General features: G+C 41.4%; 1 protein-coding gene across 1 annotated transcript in view; it reads right to left on the reverse strand.

Annotated features, from left to right (window-relative positions):
• Positions 1-3,881: 3,881 nt before the first annotated feature.
• The window catches only part of LOC131057369 (uncharacterized), a 48,514-nt gene continuing 39,934 nt past the window's right edge, over positions 3,882-12,461 (reverse strand). Inside the window, exons 5-6 of the mRNA XM_057991519.2 lie at positions 4,831-4,912; positions 3,882-4,181 (exon numbers count right to left, since the gene is read on the reverse strand). Coding sequence (XP_057847502.1) covers positions 4,093-4,181; positions 4,831-4,912 — 171 coding nt within the window. The 3' untranslated portion in view covers positions 3,882-4,092. The remainder of the gene's footprint in view (positions 4,182-4,830; positions 4,913-12,461) is intronic.

The following is a 12,461-nucleotide window of genomic DNA, read 5'->3' on the forward strand; positions in this document are numbered from 1 at the left end:
TATCAAACTGGCCCGGGAAGTGCTTGGTGGCCTCCAAATATGTTGAATTTTATGTTGCAATTTAGTGGACATGGTTATGTGGCTCATGTAGTACTTTCAATGTGATTCTCTAGTGGTGTTTTTGTTCCACAAGTGAGTTTTGTTTATTTATGCTTGGTATATTTAGTTGTGTTGTAGTTCAGTGTGTCCGATTGGATTATATTGTTTGGATCATTCTTTTTTGTCTGGATATGCATTGGAGGATGAATTAATGTTATTATGCATCTCACCATGGTGTGTAGAGATCCATGTGAAACAATTTTCATTGGAAGATGTATTTTTGTCGACTGATTGCTAAGTTCTATTGTTGATCTACACATTACGTTTGGTAGCATCTTTGGTGGTTGTGTTGGCGTATGTAGATCATTGGATTCGACTTGGAAGAATGTGTTGTGATGAATTTTGGGTCACCTTTTTCTCCTAGAGAGGACCGCCTTGAGTATTTTTGGTCTAGGTCGCTTATTTTGTGCAATAATGTTTATTCCAATTGTGGTTGACCCTCGATTAGGTTTTTGATAATCTATCTTATATTTAACGAGTGTGAATGTATAAGTTGAGTGGTGATGTGTATGGGATAGAATGTGGATTAATGAGAAGCAAATTTGAATGATGTGTAAGCAGATTTGAGATTGCAGGTATATAAAAGTCAGTTTGTGAAGAGCTTTGAAAGTGATACATTCTGTGAGACAGTGGTGATTGTCAGAGATATTTGTCATGATGTTGGTCACTTGATACAAATGTTCAAGGACAATTCCATGATCAGGAGATTCTTCTCATATCAATTATATTATTTCCTTTGTTGTTGATTGATAGTGGGTCCTTCGACAACACTTTGTATCTTGCCCCTAAAGCAATGTGCCTTAGTTGTGCAAGTCCATGTATCTTGCCCCTAAAGCAATGTGCCTTAGTTGTGCAAGTCCATGTATCTTGCCCTAAGATAGTGTGTCTTAGTCTTGCAAATCCATCAAATGCAATTTTGCTCTTCAACAATAAGCCTTAAACATTGTAATCATTTTATTCATACTACGAGTTTGATTCTCATCGTGATTTTTCCCTATTTGGGTTTTCCACGTAAATTTGGTGTTCATGTGTTGATGGTTGATGCTTTCTCAATAGTATTTTAGAATGGTTAAATGTTGTTTATAATTGTTTTGTTTTGAGGATTCAGACTAATTCACCCCACCTCTCAATCTTGTCGTGAGTTCAACACAATTAAGATAATTACGAAGTTAACTAATTGCATAATGAAGATAGACATAATTGATTGATCAGTTGGACTCAAGAGTGAGTGATAGTTAAAAGGATAAAATAAATAATTATTTTTTTGCTTTTCATACATAGTGCCACAAACACGTCAAATTAAATGCTTCTAGTTTTTATTTACGAACGTTTTTGCATCCATTATGTGAGTGTAATACACCTTCGAGGTAATTATGTCTAAAAAGACTTAGCTACATTGATAGATAGTTGATGCAGGAGCATCCCCGATCGATAAGGAATCTTGTATCAACCAAAAATATTTCCTTTCAATTTTGTTATTGTTTAGTTCCTTGTACGGTTTTCTTTATTCTTACCAGTATGTATCGGTAGTTGCTTGTTCTTCGTGGCAGATCTTGTTTGCAGTTTCCTGGCGGTTTCATATGGTTGATTCCAGATTTATAGTTCATTTAGGATCTTCTCCAATTAGTTATCACTTCTGGTTGGCTGTTTCTGGGTTCTTGGGACAATTCTTGTGCTTACCGATTGGTTTTCCTTCATTACCGGCGCGATTCTTGGCGTGTGGATCCATTTTGGATCTTGTCCGATGTTCTTTGGCGTGTGGCCAACCTTCCTGCTGAACCGCATCACTTGGTTGTTATTTTCCGGAAATATTTCTTAAATCTTAGGGCCTACCTAATTACACATTTCATTTTCCTGCATTGGTGAATGTAATCTTTTGAGGCCGACCCGGATATGTTCCAATGGGTATAAATATGATGTTATGTAATTATTTGTAGGGGCAAAGGAAGTAGAATTGAGAATAAGGATTGAGATTCGCATGTTGTGATCCGACTGATTCTTAGAGCCCCGGTTGGATTGAATCGGGCTTGAAGCCTGCATGTAACCGGTTAACTACCGGATGTTCTTTGATGATAATATGAAGATTGTCGGATGATTGTCGAAAGTTCTAAGGCTGTAATCTGATTTGTTTATGTGTTTGTTATGTTTCCTTACTACTTTCGTTGTGTTTCTCTTGCTGCATAAGCCGGTTGACTCTTTTGAGGGTTCTTACCGGTTATAACTGCATCAATAGTTTAGAAGAAGATACAAAATTGACTTAGGGGAAGAGCACCAATAGATAACATAGTTCCAATAACCGTCACCTTATTGTCATGTTGACCCCCCAATAGCCGTCATAGTGAAAACACCACTAATAAATTTGTTTTGTACCAATAGTCGATCATTTTTTGTAATTAATTGGCCCATTTGTGCACAACTATTGGAACATTTGTGTACCACTATTGGAACATTTGTGCACCACTATTGGGACATTTGTCAACAAGTACTAGCAATTTTGAGTTGACGGTTACTGGAACATCTTTAGTTAGGTATCATACGACACTTTGAAATGTGCATTTTTTGACCTTTGTGTGCATAATTGATTCCACAACGTGCATCGTTACTACCCAGAAGCCAGATCAATAGCTATAAGCAGTTAAGTCGCATACGAAGACAACCTTTAAAAAAATCAAAATCCGATATACCGTTTAGGATTTGTGGGTGCGCAAAGTTAGCTATGACGGCTACTGGTGCTCTTCCCCTATCTGTGATGTTTTAATCCTTCCAAACATATTTAAAAACCCTATGATTGTTGTTGGATCTGAAAGGAAAAACTCCTTTGAACTCAGCAAAACTCAAGGGAGAGAAATGAACCCTCTCTCATAAGTTGGCCATGTTTTTATTCCATTTGATCATTGAAGCTTGTGTTTGCTGCTTAAAGACTTGGCAGACCCTAGAGATTGTAGTGAACAAGAAAAAAAAAACCAACAATAGTAATTCTACAATGAAAATAAATAGAATCTTTTTCATAAAATATAATATGATGTGTGTCCAAGTGCGATTTTAATTTGTTTGAGTAATGATGGCAGTTGATGACTTAATTGCCATGCCGGCCGCCATACCTATTACAGACATGCATATCCGGATTGATAGATGCTTATGGTACACCTCCCGACGCTGCTTAGGGTAGCATTAGAAACCTTATCTTGTATCCTTGTCTTTTCTGGAGTTCTTATGGAAAAACTTATGGAGCCACTAAATAAATACAATGTTCCATGAGAGGTCCTACTTGGTGGCCATCCAAGTATTGGCTTGCATCATCGATTCAACATCAAACAAAAAAATAAAATTGAAAACACTATTTCAGCTATATAGTTGGATGCACAGTTATAGTTGGACCCATTGCAATTTGTTCACTAAAGTTATAGATATCAAACGCAACTAAATGGAACCCCAAAGTAATATCCAAAATTCATAGGACGTTTTAACCACCTCGATTGTGTTTGTCACAACATGCAACATTCTAACGTAAATGAAAATTCCAAAACAGTGATTCATAAAACTAAGTGTAATGAGACACGTGCATTGTGTCTATCCGTCAAAAAGCATGACTCAAGCGAAAATACAGTCACAGAGCAAGCAAATAATATTCTCTGAGTAGCAAAGACTGTACACAGATTTCATTCCATTTTCTAGTTGAATACTATGAATTAATTACAGTCATCTAATGTCATCTAGCAATAAGAGACATGATATCAACATCAATACATAACTAAATAAACAACATTAACTGCCAGAAACCAGATCCGAATCTCATGTCTCAATTAATTTTTCAACTCCAAAATAAACAATTTGAACCATCTAGACTTTAAATGTGTAACGTCCAACATTCAAAAATCCATCCTCTCATACTGAAATGAGTGCAGGCCCACATGGATACGAAGGTATGAAATTGGATAAAATAACAAATCCACTGAACTGTGTAGGAAAAGGAATGAAAATCCTTGTTACAAATCAGACCACTTTAGCAACCTTTCGCCGCTCTATTTGACCTGTCAAAGGGCACTGCATCTCTGTAAGGCTGAGTGGAACCATTGTTGTACCTGAAACATTTCAGAGAAATTGCTTGGTACCTTTTAAGGAATGATGTTCCAAGTACAAACAAGTAAACGATTCTTTCTTATCTACGTTAACATGGCAGGGGAAAATGATGGTAAGTTACATCCGGCTACTTCCGAGAATCACGAGACAGATCCCTAAACAAGACTGTCCGGAAAAATAATTGTACACAACATAAAATGTAGTGAACTGCATGTTCTATTGGGAACCTATGTTATTAAAGATGCTGTATGCACAATAGATCCTTACTGCCAGTATATATCACAAAGCAAACAGAAATTAGAATATAACCAAATTTTTCAGGTAACATCGTAACAGGCCCAAGGCCAAAAGAATTTATTTTCTGCAAACCAAAACGTAGCTCTTCAAAATCTAAATTTGATAGATAGCTTTCAAGAAATGCAAAAATATGACTCGGAATAACAACAAATTATTTTATAATCTGGACAAGTTAAATAAGGAACTAGACCATGCAAAAAGACTTTCTGTGGAAATATTCTCTGCTAAGCAAAACAAGAACACCTCAATTCCACAAAGAGAAGACGAAAGTATGAAACAGCCAGGATAGTAACTAATTTAAAATTTTCTTTATCGATAGAGCAGACACATATAACAAAGAAATATGTATCTTACCTGAAATGCTTTCAGCAGATACAACACCCAGCTCATTCTTAGCCGTGGAGAGATAATATGCACGCGCATCCCCGAGAGAGAGCTAATGTTTAGGATTAAGGATCCAATACCTCCGCATAAGGAGCTAGTTCAGAATGGGTAAGGAAATATGACTACTGCATTTGAGTTGGTATTAAGAAAGATGCCATAATCTTGCTTTCCAAAAAGGCAGGTTCCTACCACTAGAGATATAAATTAGACTCATCATAATTGCCATTTCCAAATATTTACCTCATACTCTGTCAGAAAATCAGTAGGTAAAAAGAAAAGGCTACAAAAGATCAAGATTTTGAGATTTTTTGCACTTAAAATAATTGAGTTCTTTTCAATAGTTAAATACTTTAAAGGAATCGCCAAATTCAATGAAAGTATTATCATTATCTAGAAAGAGAAGAAAAGACTTTCTAAAGCGTTTCTTACATGCAGCATTAAACTTGAAGGTGCACACTGCAAAACAACGAATTTCCTAGAGCAGGAAACCATTTCTAATGCACTCCCTGTAACATTCTAAGAGAATATTCATATCTTTCTGATTTTAAAACTTATTGCAATTTGTAAACAGAGTAAATGGGTTTTAAGGGTGTGGGCACATTTTCAATGGGGTTGCGGTTGCAGTCACCAAGTGCTGTAATTCTGAAATCTGAGTGCACAGGTATGAGGTGTGGCAAATTGCATCCAATAAAAATAAAATGTAAAGAAAATGTAGAAATTAAACTAGATATAATTAATAGCCGATATCGGCATGGTGTGATGGTTAAGTTGTAGTGTTGTTGTTCTTGCCACCAAGGTTCAAACCCCATTAGGGTGTAATTGTTGAATGGTTATATTGGGTATGAGGCCCACCATTTGTGACCTCAGCGGTTCATAGCTCTGGGTCATAAAAGCATTTACCCCTCTTTAAAAAAAAAAAAAAACTAGATATAATAAATAAATAATGCATCCAAGTACCATTCATGACCCTAGCAGGGATGCAAAGGAACGGATGCAAGCACCATATTGCAACGAGTATCACTATTCTTCCCAATATAGACTGTGTAAACATTACTTTCTTGTCATCTGAGGAATGAAATTAATCTTCTGCATGAATAAATAAAGTCCTTACTTTTAAGAACTTATTTTGAAGATTTTGTTTCTCGGTGTTGATGGTATTTTGATGCACTATCGACCACAAAATAAAGTATTGAATACTCTATCCTCTCTTGAGTAAAGACTCTCAAATGCTGAAGATTCGCATAAGGATCACTTGAGATGACTTCAAGGTTCTTTTATGTCAGGTCTTGACTTGTTGGATAGCTTCAATGGTGTATGATGTGATTTTGTCGGTATCAAAAGGTGGACTTACGTTGAATGCCTGAATGCTCGAATGATGTTGGAATGTAGGATTAACTTGATTTAAAAAAGGAAAAAGGATAGGGTTTAGAAGCTAATCTACTCCTAGGAACATAAGAGCAATGGACAATCTTTGGTAAAATTCAACTAAGTCTTGCTTTGACATGCAGCGAACATCTCCACAAGGCTAGTGCGATCTTCTAAGGATAGCATTATGATTTTCAAATCATCACTACAAGCATAGACACCATCAAGTTGATGCATATCAATGAAGTGATAATTGAAGTTAAGCTTTAGCTGAATGATTTCAGTTGACCACACAAGGCACTTTACCATCGGCAAGGTGTTAGTAATGTGGATATAAGAATTTCACCATTGATCATACACAAAGTCTTCCATTCATTTAAACAACATGAAATCAAATTGAGAAGTAGAGGCCATGCAAATTGTTGAATTAACATATCAATTTCACCATATCTTCAATGAAGTTTACATGTCTTTTGCAACAATATCTTGGCAACAATCTTCGCCTTCTCTCCCTACTTTAACTATTTACTATCTACTTTCTTGAACTACTACTATTCTCTATTCACTATTCACTATTAACTTTACAAATGAAGAAGTGAGACCTTATATAGTGCTCTCATTACAATTTAGTGGCTCAAATTGATTTGAGATCAATGGCCAAGATCGAAATATAGAAACCTATTGCAAAGCATTTAATGCTTGACCAAAGATACAATTACATTTGATGGGACACATGTCCTTTGAAAATTCAACCAATAGATGGTGATGGTAGGTACATCGAACTCTCTGCCCATGTGGTAGTTATCTTCTTTGTAGGATGAATTAGGTTCATTGAATCTGGATGCCTTATCATGAAATGATATGATTGGATAAATGATGACTAGGTGCCACCTCATCTCGCTCTTTGTAACTCATCACAAGTGTGTGAATGTATGAGGCATATCACTTGATACTCAACATGTCGAGGCTCCTGATGTGATGATGACTTTGCTCAATTTGATCTTCTAACTTTGATTAACTCTTCTGAAACATCTCATCTTGATCACTTGCATCCCTGAGCTTTCATCTGACTATACTAGCAATGATTCTTGGATTTCCAAAGGAAATTCAAGATTGTGAAAATTTCATCCTTGAATGCTTGATGTTGATTGCTATCAGCTACGTTGTATCCTTCTAAGACTTGAAGTGTTGCAATGAATCATCATGCTGATCACGCTCTTGGTCCTTTTCTTTGCTTAGGACGGATGATGTTATTGCCTTGGACAAATTGTGTCACTGCCTTGGACGCCTTGATGATGATCCTACTTCTCCTTGTGTGTTCTTGAGACCCAAAGCATTGAGGTGTACCAGCATGCACCTTGCATTCACTGCCATCCTTCACCTGCGAGAGATGTTCAAATTAGTTTTGGGAAATGATAGTTGATTGCTAGCAAACAAGAAATCAATCATCTAGGCTAGGGAGCCCTAATCTTAGAACAAAGCTTGAAACCCTAGGTTACACTTTCTAACCCTTCGTTGAGCATGATCTCTTTAAGCTAACAATAATTGCTTACAAAAGCCTCTAAGATGATCAGAATATAATAAAGAAAGCTCTCACAATCAATGATCATATGAAATTGGTCAAGTCATAACATAACCAGCACGAGACATAATCTAATCCTCTGTCACAAATGATTGAACAAACCTATCTCAGGCCCATGATCCTCTCCAAAGTAAGCAAATATACTGATTTGGCTGCCCACTTTGAATATTTTGATCAAACACAGTGATCAAAATAGATACAAATTCGCAGTTTTGCTATTGCTCAAGATGTAATCACTGTAAGTTGGAAGTGATGATCTTATATTGCTGTTGAGATGAAATTGTTGTTGTGATTATTGACTTCACTCTTTAAATACTGCCTTAGACACAAATCGACACCCTTGATGAACTGGCATTAGTAAGGTGGAGTCGCTGATCAAAGTGTAATCATTTCACTGTGATGAAAGATGAAATCATTTGCAAAAAGGCTTGAATCTGCCTTCTCTAAATGAAGTCGTTGTGCATGCGATTCACTGTGGCACAGTAACAAAATCTAAATCACCACCCCAAAATGCTATTTCACTAATCAAAGGGAGTTTGCTGTGGTATATTTGCTGATCAAATGGACTTGCTGAGGACGCAGCAGTAGCCTTCCAAACTTGCTAATCACAGTCAACTTTTTGAACATCAAATTAGCCTGTGTCTTCTTTTTTTTGTTTTTGAAATCACTGTGGTTCAATGCCACCACCTTGAGGAGAATCTCAGTGTATAAATGAATTCGCACAATGACCAGTTCGCCACCAAGGAAAGCCAAATTTGCTGGTGAAAAGTTCGCAGGGAAGTCGCTGATCACACTGATCACTGAAGACATCAAATCAGATCGGTCTCCCCTCAAGTCTGATAATCAAATCGAAAGTTGTGAAGAAATTCACTGTCCCAAATCAGATGTAATTCGTGGCATCTCAAATTGATTGTTGTGAGTTGTTTGCCCTCTCGGGTGAATAACTTAAGACATAAAGAACATAACGCAAAATAATGCCGTAAATATCAGACAAAGTATATCAGATGTTCTATTCATAATAAGTGTATTTTACAAGTTACATTCCGAAGTATAAAAGGGTACCAAGGGGGTGCGAGCGCCAACCGTCGCACCGCAACTTCCACCACTCGGTTGCCAACTAACCAAAACAATTACACATAATTAACTAATGTTATTCCCGTGTATAATAATGCCGCCAACATCATCCCCCCAAAAAAGAAAAGTCGTCTCCAGGCGACTTACAAAAATGGGGATAATGCAACCTATACAATATATCTGAAAGACTAGGGAGGGGGCTGAGAAAGCGTCCCTGAAGCAGAAGTGTGAGATGTCGGTGTCTGGGCCGCCAAGCGGGCGCGGAGCTCATACACCTGCTGAGTACGTGCAGCCACATCCCGTTCCGCCACCAATACCTTCTCTAAAGCTGTCTTCACCATGTGTGCTGCTTCCAGCAACTCCTCCTCTTTTGTATCCACTGCCTCCGTTGCACAGACCAACCGAGTCTACTCGGCTACCAGACGAGTCTCTACCTCGGCCTTCGCTGCCCGGGTCTCAGCCGTCTCTGTGCGGGCCATCTCTAGTTGTGCCAACAACTACGCCCTCTCGGCTGCCCATGAGGCCTGCTGACTAGCCACCTCCTTCTCCAACGCTACTCGGGCAGCCTCCCTGATTGCAGACTCCTGTTGTGTTCGCCTCAATGTATAATAGGCATCTCGATAGACCTGCTCGATCTCACGAACAACTGCCGTCACCCGACTCTCCACAACGGGCTGACGCAGCCTCCAAGCCTGGAGCATCTCCTCTGTCTCCGCAGTCGGCCACCCCTGAGACTCAAAGCAAGTAGCAAAGGCTATCAGGCAGCCCACCCGCATAAACTGTAAGACCTACTCTAGCTCCACCACCACCTGCTGCAATGCTTGCGTCTAGGCAGCGGCCACCACCCGCCTACCCCTCGTCACCATATCAGCCATGTCAGCTAGATAGGTCTCAACATCCTCCCCTGTCTGTGCCAAAGGCTGTGAAGTCCCTGGTGGAACGGTCACTACTGTATCCTGCTATGAAGGTACTGCCTCTGCCACTGAAGGTGCACCATCTCTTGGTGCCTGCCCAACAGAGGCGACCTCCCCCGCCTCGTTCCCAACTGTGAGTCCATGTGCCTCCCCTGACGAGTCATCCAAGTCGACTACCTCCGCTCTAGTCTCTCGACACGGTGAGAATACAACAGCTCCCTCCAGCTGTGCCAGTGTCATCTGAAACCATTGTGTGAGCTAGCTCTGCATAGCCTCGAGGTCAGCACGCATCTCCGTGACCGGGGGATGGTTCGCTGTCGTCGGCTCCTCCAACAACGAAGCAGAAACAGTCACCACAGCGTCACTACCCACGACGTCCAACCACACGTGAGGCTCGGTATCCTCCACCTCCGTCAGCCCCTGCTCCTCAACAACCACTACCCGATGCGGTGACTCCTCCGTCCCAGACTCTGCCATGTCCTCGGTAAGTGCCGCTGTGGTTGGGCCCGACGGTGCTCCCAGGTGCTCGTGCTGGAGGGGACCAAGTGTAACAGGCGTATGGCTCTGCCCGAAGGCCGGAATACAGGTGCCGCCTACTCCAGATGCTGGCACAGGTGTGCCCATCGATAACAGAGGTGGGGCAAACCGGACTCGTACAGGCTCCTCCGTTGCCTGACTGCTATCGTCCTCCTCATCTTCCGCCTCCGAATCCTCCGCGCTGCTGGAATCCCTCTCGCTGTCAGGCTCCCCTGAGGCCGAGGCCCTATCTACCGCCCGTTTCCGCTTCGCGGAAGAGTGCCCAATGTCCAAGTGCCTCCAATACATTATTGGAGCCTCTCCTGCTGTCAACGGTCCCTGCGGCCGTACCTCCAACTCGTCCTCCAGCACTGCTTCCCGCGTGGCCTCCAGGAATAACCCTATAGCGTAATGAGGCATATAGAATGTGCGATGCTGGAGCGTCAAAAACTCATACATACGCTCTACCAGTAACGCGGCCCAGTCATATACGATGCCATTCATCAGCCCATTCATCAGCATAATCTGAGGGAGGGCAATGTCCGACGCCCTTCCCGACCCTGTCAATCTGCTCTTGATGACATCCATAATGCATCTCCAGTGGCCCTCTGCAACAAAGGTCTTACGGATTCCGCGACCCTTCGTGGCTCTAGCCACGCTGTCCAACTCCGCTGTCGTCAAGTTCCAGGAAGCTAATTTAATCCACCGCTCCTTCTCCTCCCGTGTCATCTTTTTGGCCTTCAAGTCTATTTTCTTGCCCTGGCTGCCCGGAATGTCGAATACCCTCGTGAAATCCCTTGCTTTGAAGGATATAGTGACATCCCTCCGGAGGTATTCAAACGTGTTGGTGCATGTATGCCTGTCGAAGGTGTCCACCATGAAGCGTAGGGCACCCTTGTACTCCCGGATAGGGAACACGGGCATCCGAATAGCCCACTCTACTTGTGCCTTACGGAGGTTTTGCTTTACCAGGTCATTATCGGGGGTGTCCTGCCACCATTTTCGGCATTCCAATCCATTCAGGCCTTCAAAAGTAACATTCCGTGGCATCACTATGTTTTTCGCACTTATGGCAGCGTGTGGTGCCTTCTGTTTTTGTTTTTGTCGGGCGCTGGCATCCATGGTGCCGCCTGCAACACGTACTCCCGATGCTAAACCTTGATATTGCTATCCCTATCCCTCTGGCTGCTACTGGAAGAAGCGTGCAGCTGTTTCTTCCAACTCCTTTTCCCTGCTGAATCCATCAATCTCCGTGTAACTGATTGCCTGTTTTGTTTTGTTTTTTTAAACCGTACACCTTCGTAATGGCCCTCTTTTTTTTTGGCTGCCGCTGTGCGGCTGCTTCTTCTTTTTATCCCCTGTGCGTGGCCTATGTGGTGTCTTTTTACAGCGTGTTTCTCTTCCCTTGTTGTGCGGCATGCTTTTTTTTTTTTTTTCCTTGCTAGGCGTTACGCGATGGTCAGGTTGTGCGTTGTGTGGTGGTCGGACTGTGCGGTGCGTCTTCCTCTTCCTTTATCCTTCGCGTCGCATGGTGGCATGGTGGTCGGGCTGTGCGGTGTGTGGCGTCTTCTTCCTCCGCGAGGGGTTTTATTGCCAAGGCGCGAAAGGGTTTGTTCGGTGCGGTGTGCGGTGGGTTCATGTCGCGGCAACAACCTTCGATGGCTCCCACTGCACGGTGGCCATTTTCCTCTTTTTTTCTTCTTTTTTTTTTGTGTTGTCACCTTGGTGGTCCCATCGTACGGTGGCCTCTCTTCTTTTTTTTTCTTTTTTTTTTAATTTAATAATTTAGCGGACTAATTGACTGGAGGGTCCTGGTTCCCTCCGTTCGTGATAGATCTTTAATTTCGACCCGTTGACTGCGTCTGGTATCTCCTTCCCATCCAACGTCCACAACTTTATCGCCCCGTTCGTATTGACCTCACATATCCGGAAGGGCCCTAACCATCGGACTTTGAATTTCCCAGGTTTAATTTCGTTCTTCCCGTTGAATTTTAACACCAGTTGTTCGGGAGTAAACTTCATTCGCCGGAGATGCTTGTCGTGCCACACCTTCCGTCTTTGCTGGGCTGTTTCTATCACCCACTGAGCCATCATCCTTCGTTCGTCCAATTTGTTCAAAGCGTACAGCCTCTCCCTCAGGCTTTCCATGT

This window comes from Cryptomeria japonica, chromosome 5 (genome assembly GCF_030272615.1).
Source record: "Cryptomeria japonica chromosome 5, Sugi_1.0, whole genome shotgun sequence".
NCBI lineage: Eukaryota > Viridiplantae > Streptophyta > Pinopsida > Cupressales > Cupressaceae > Cryptomeria > Cryptomeria japonica.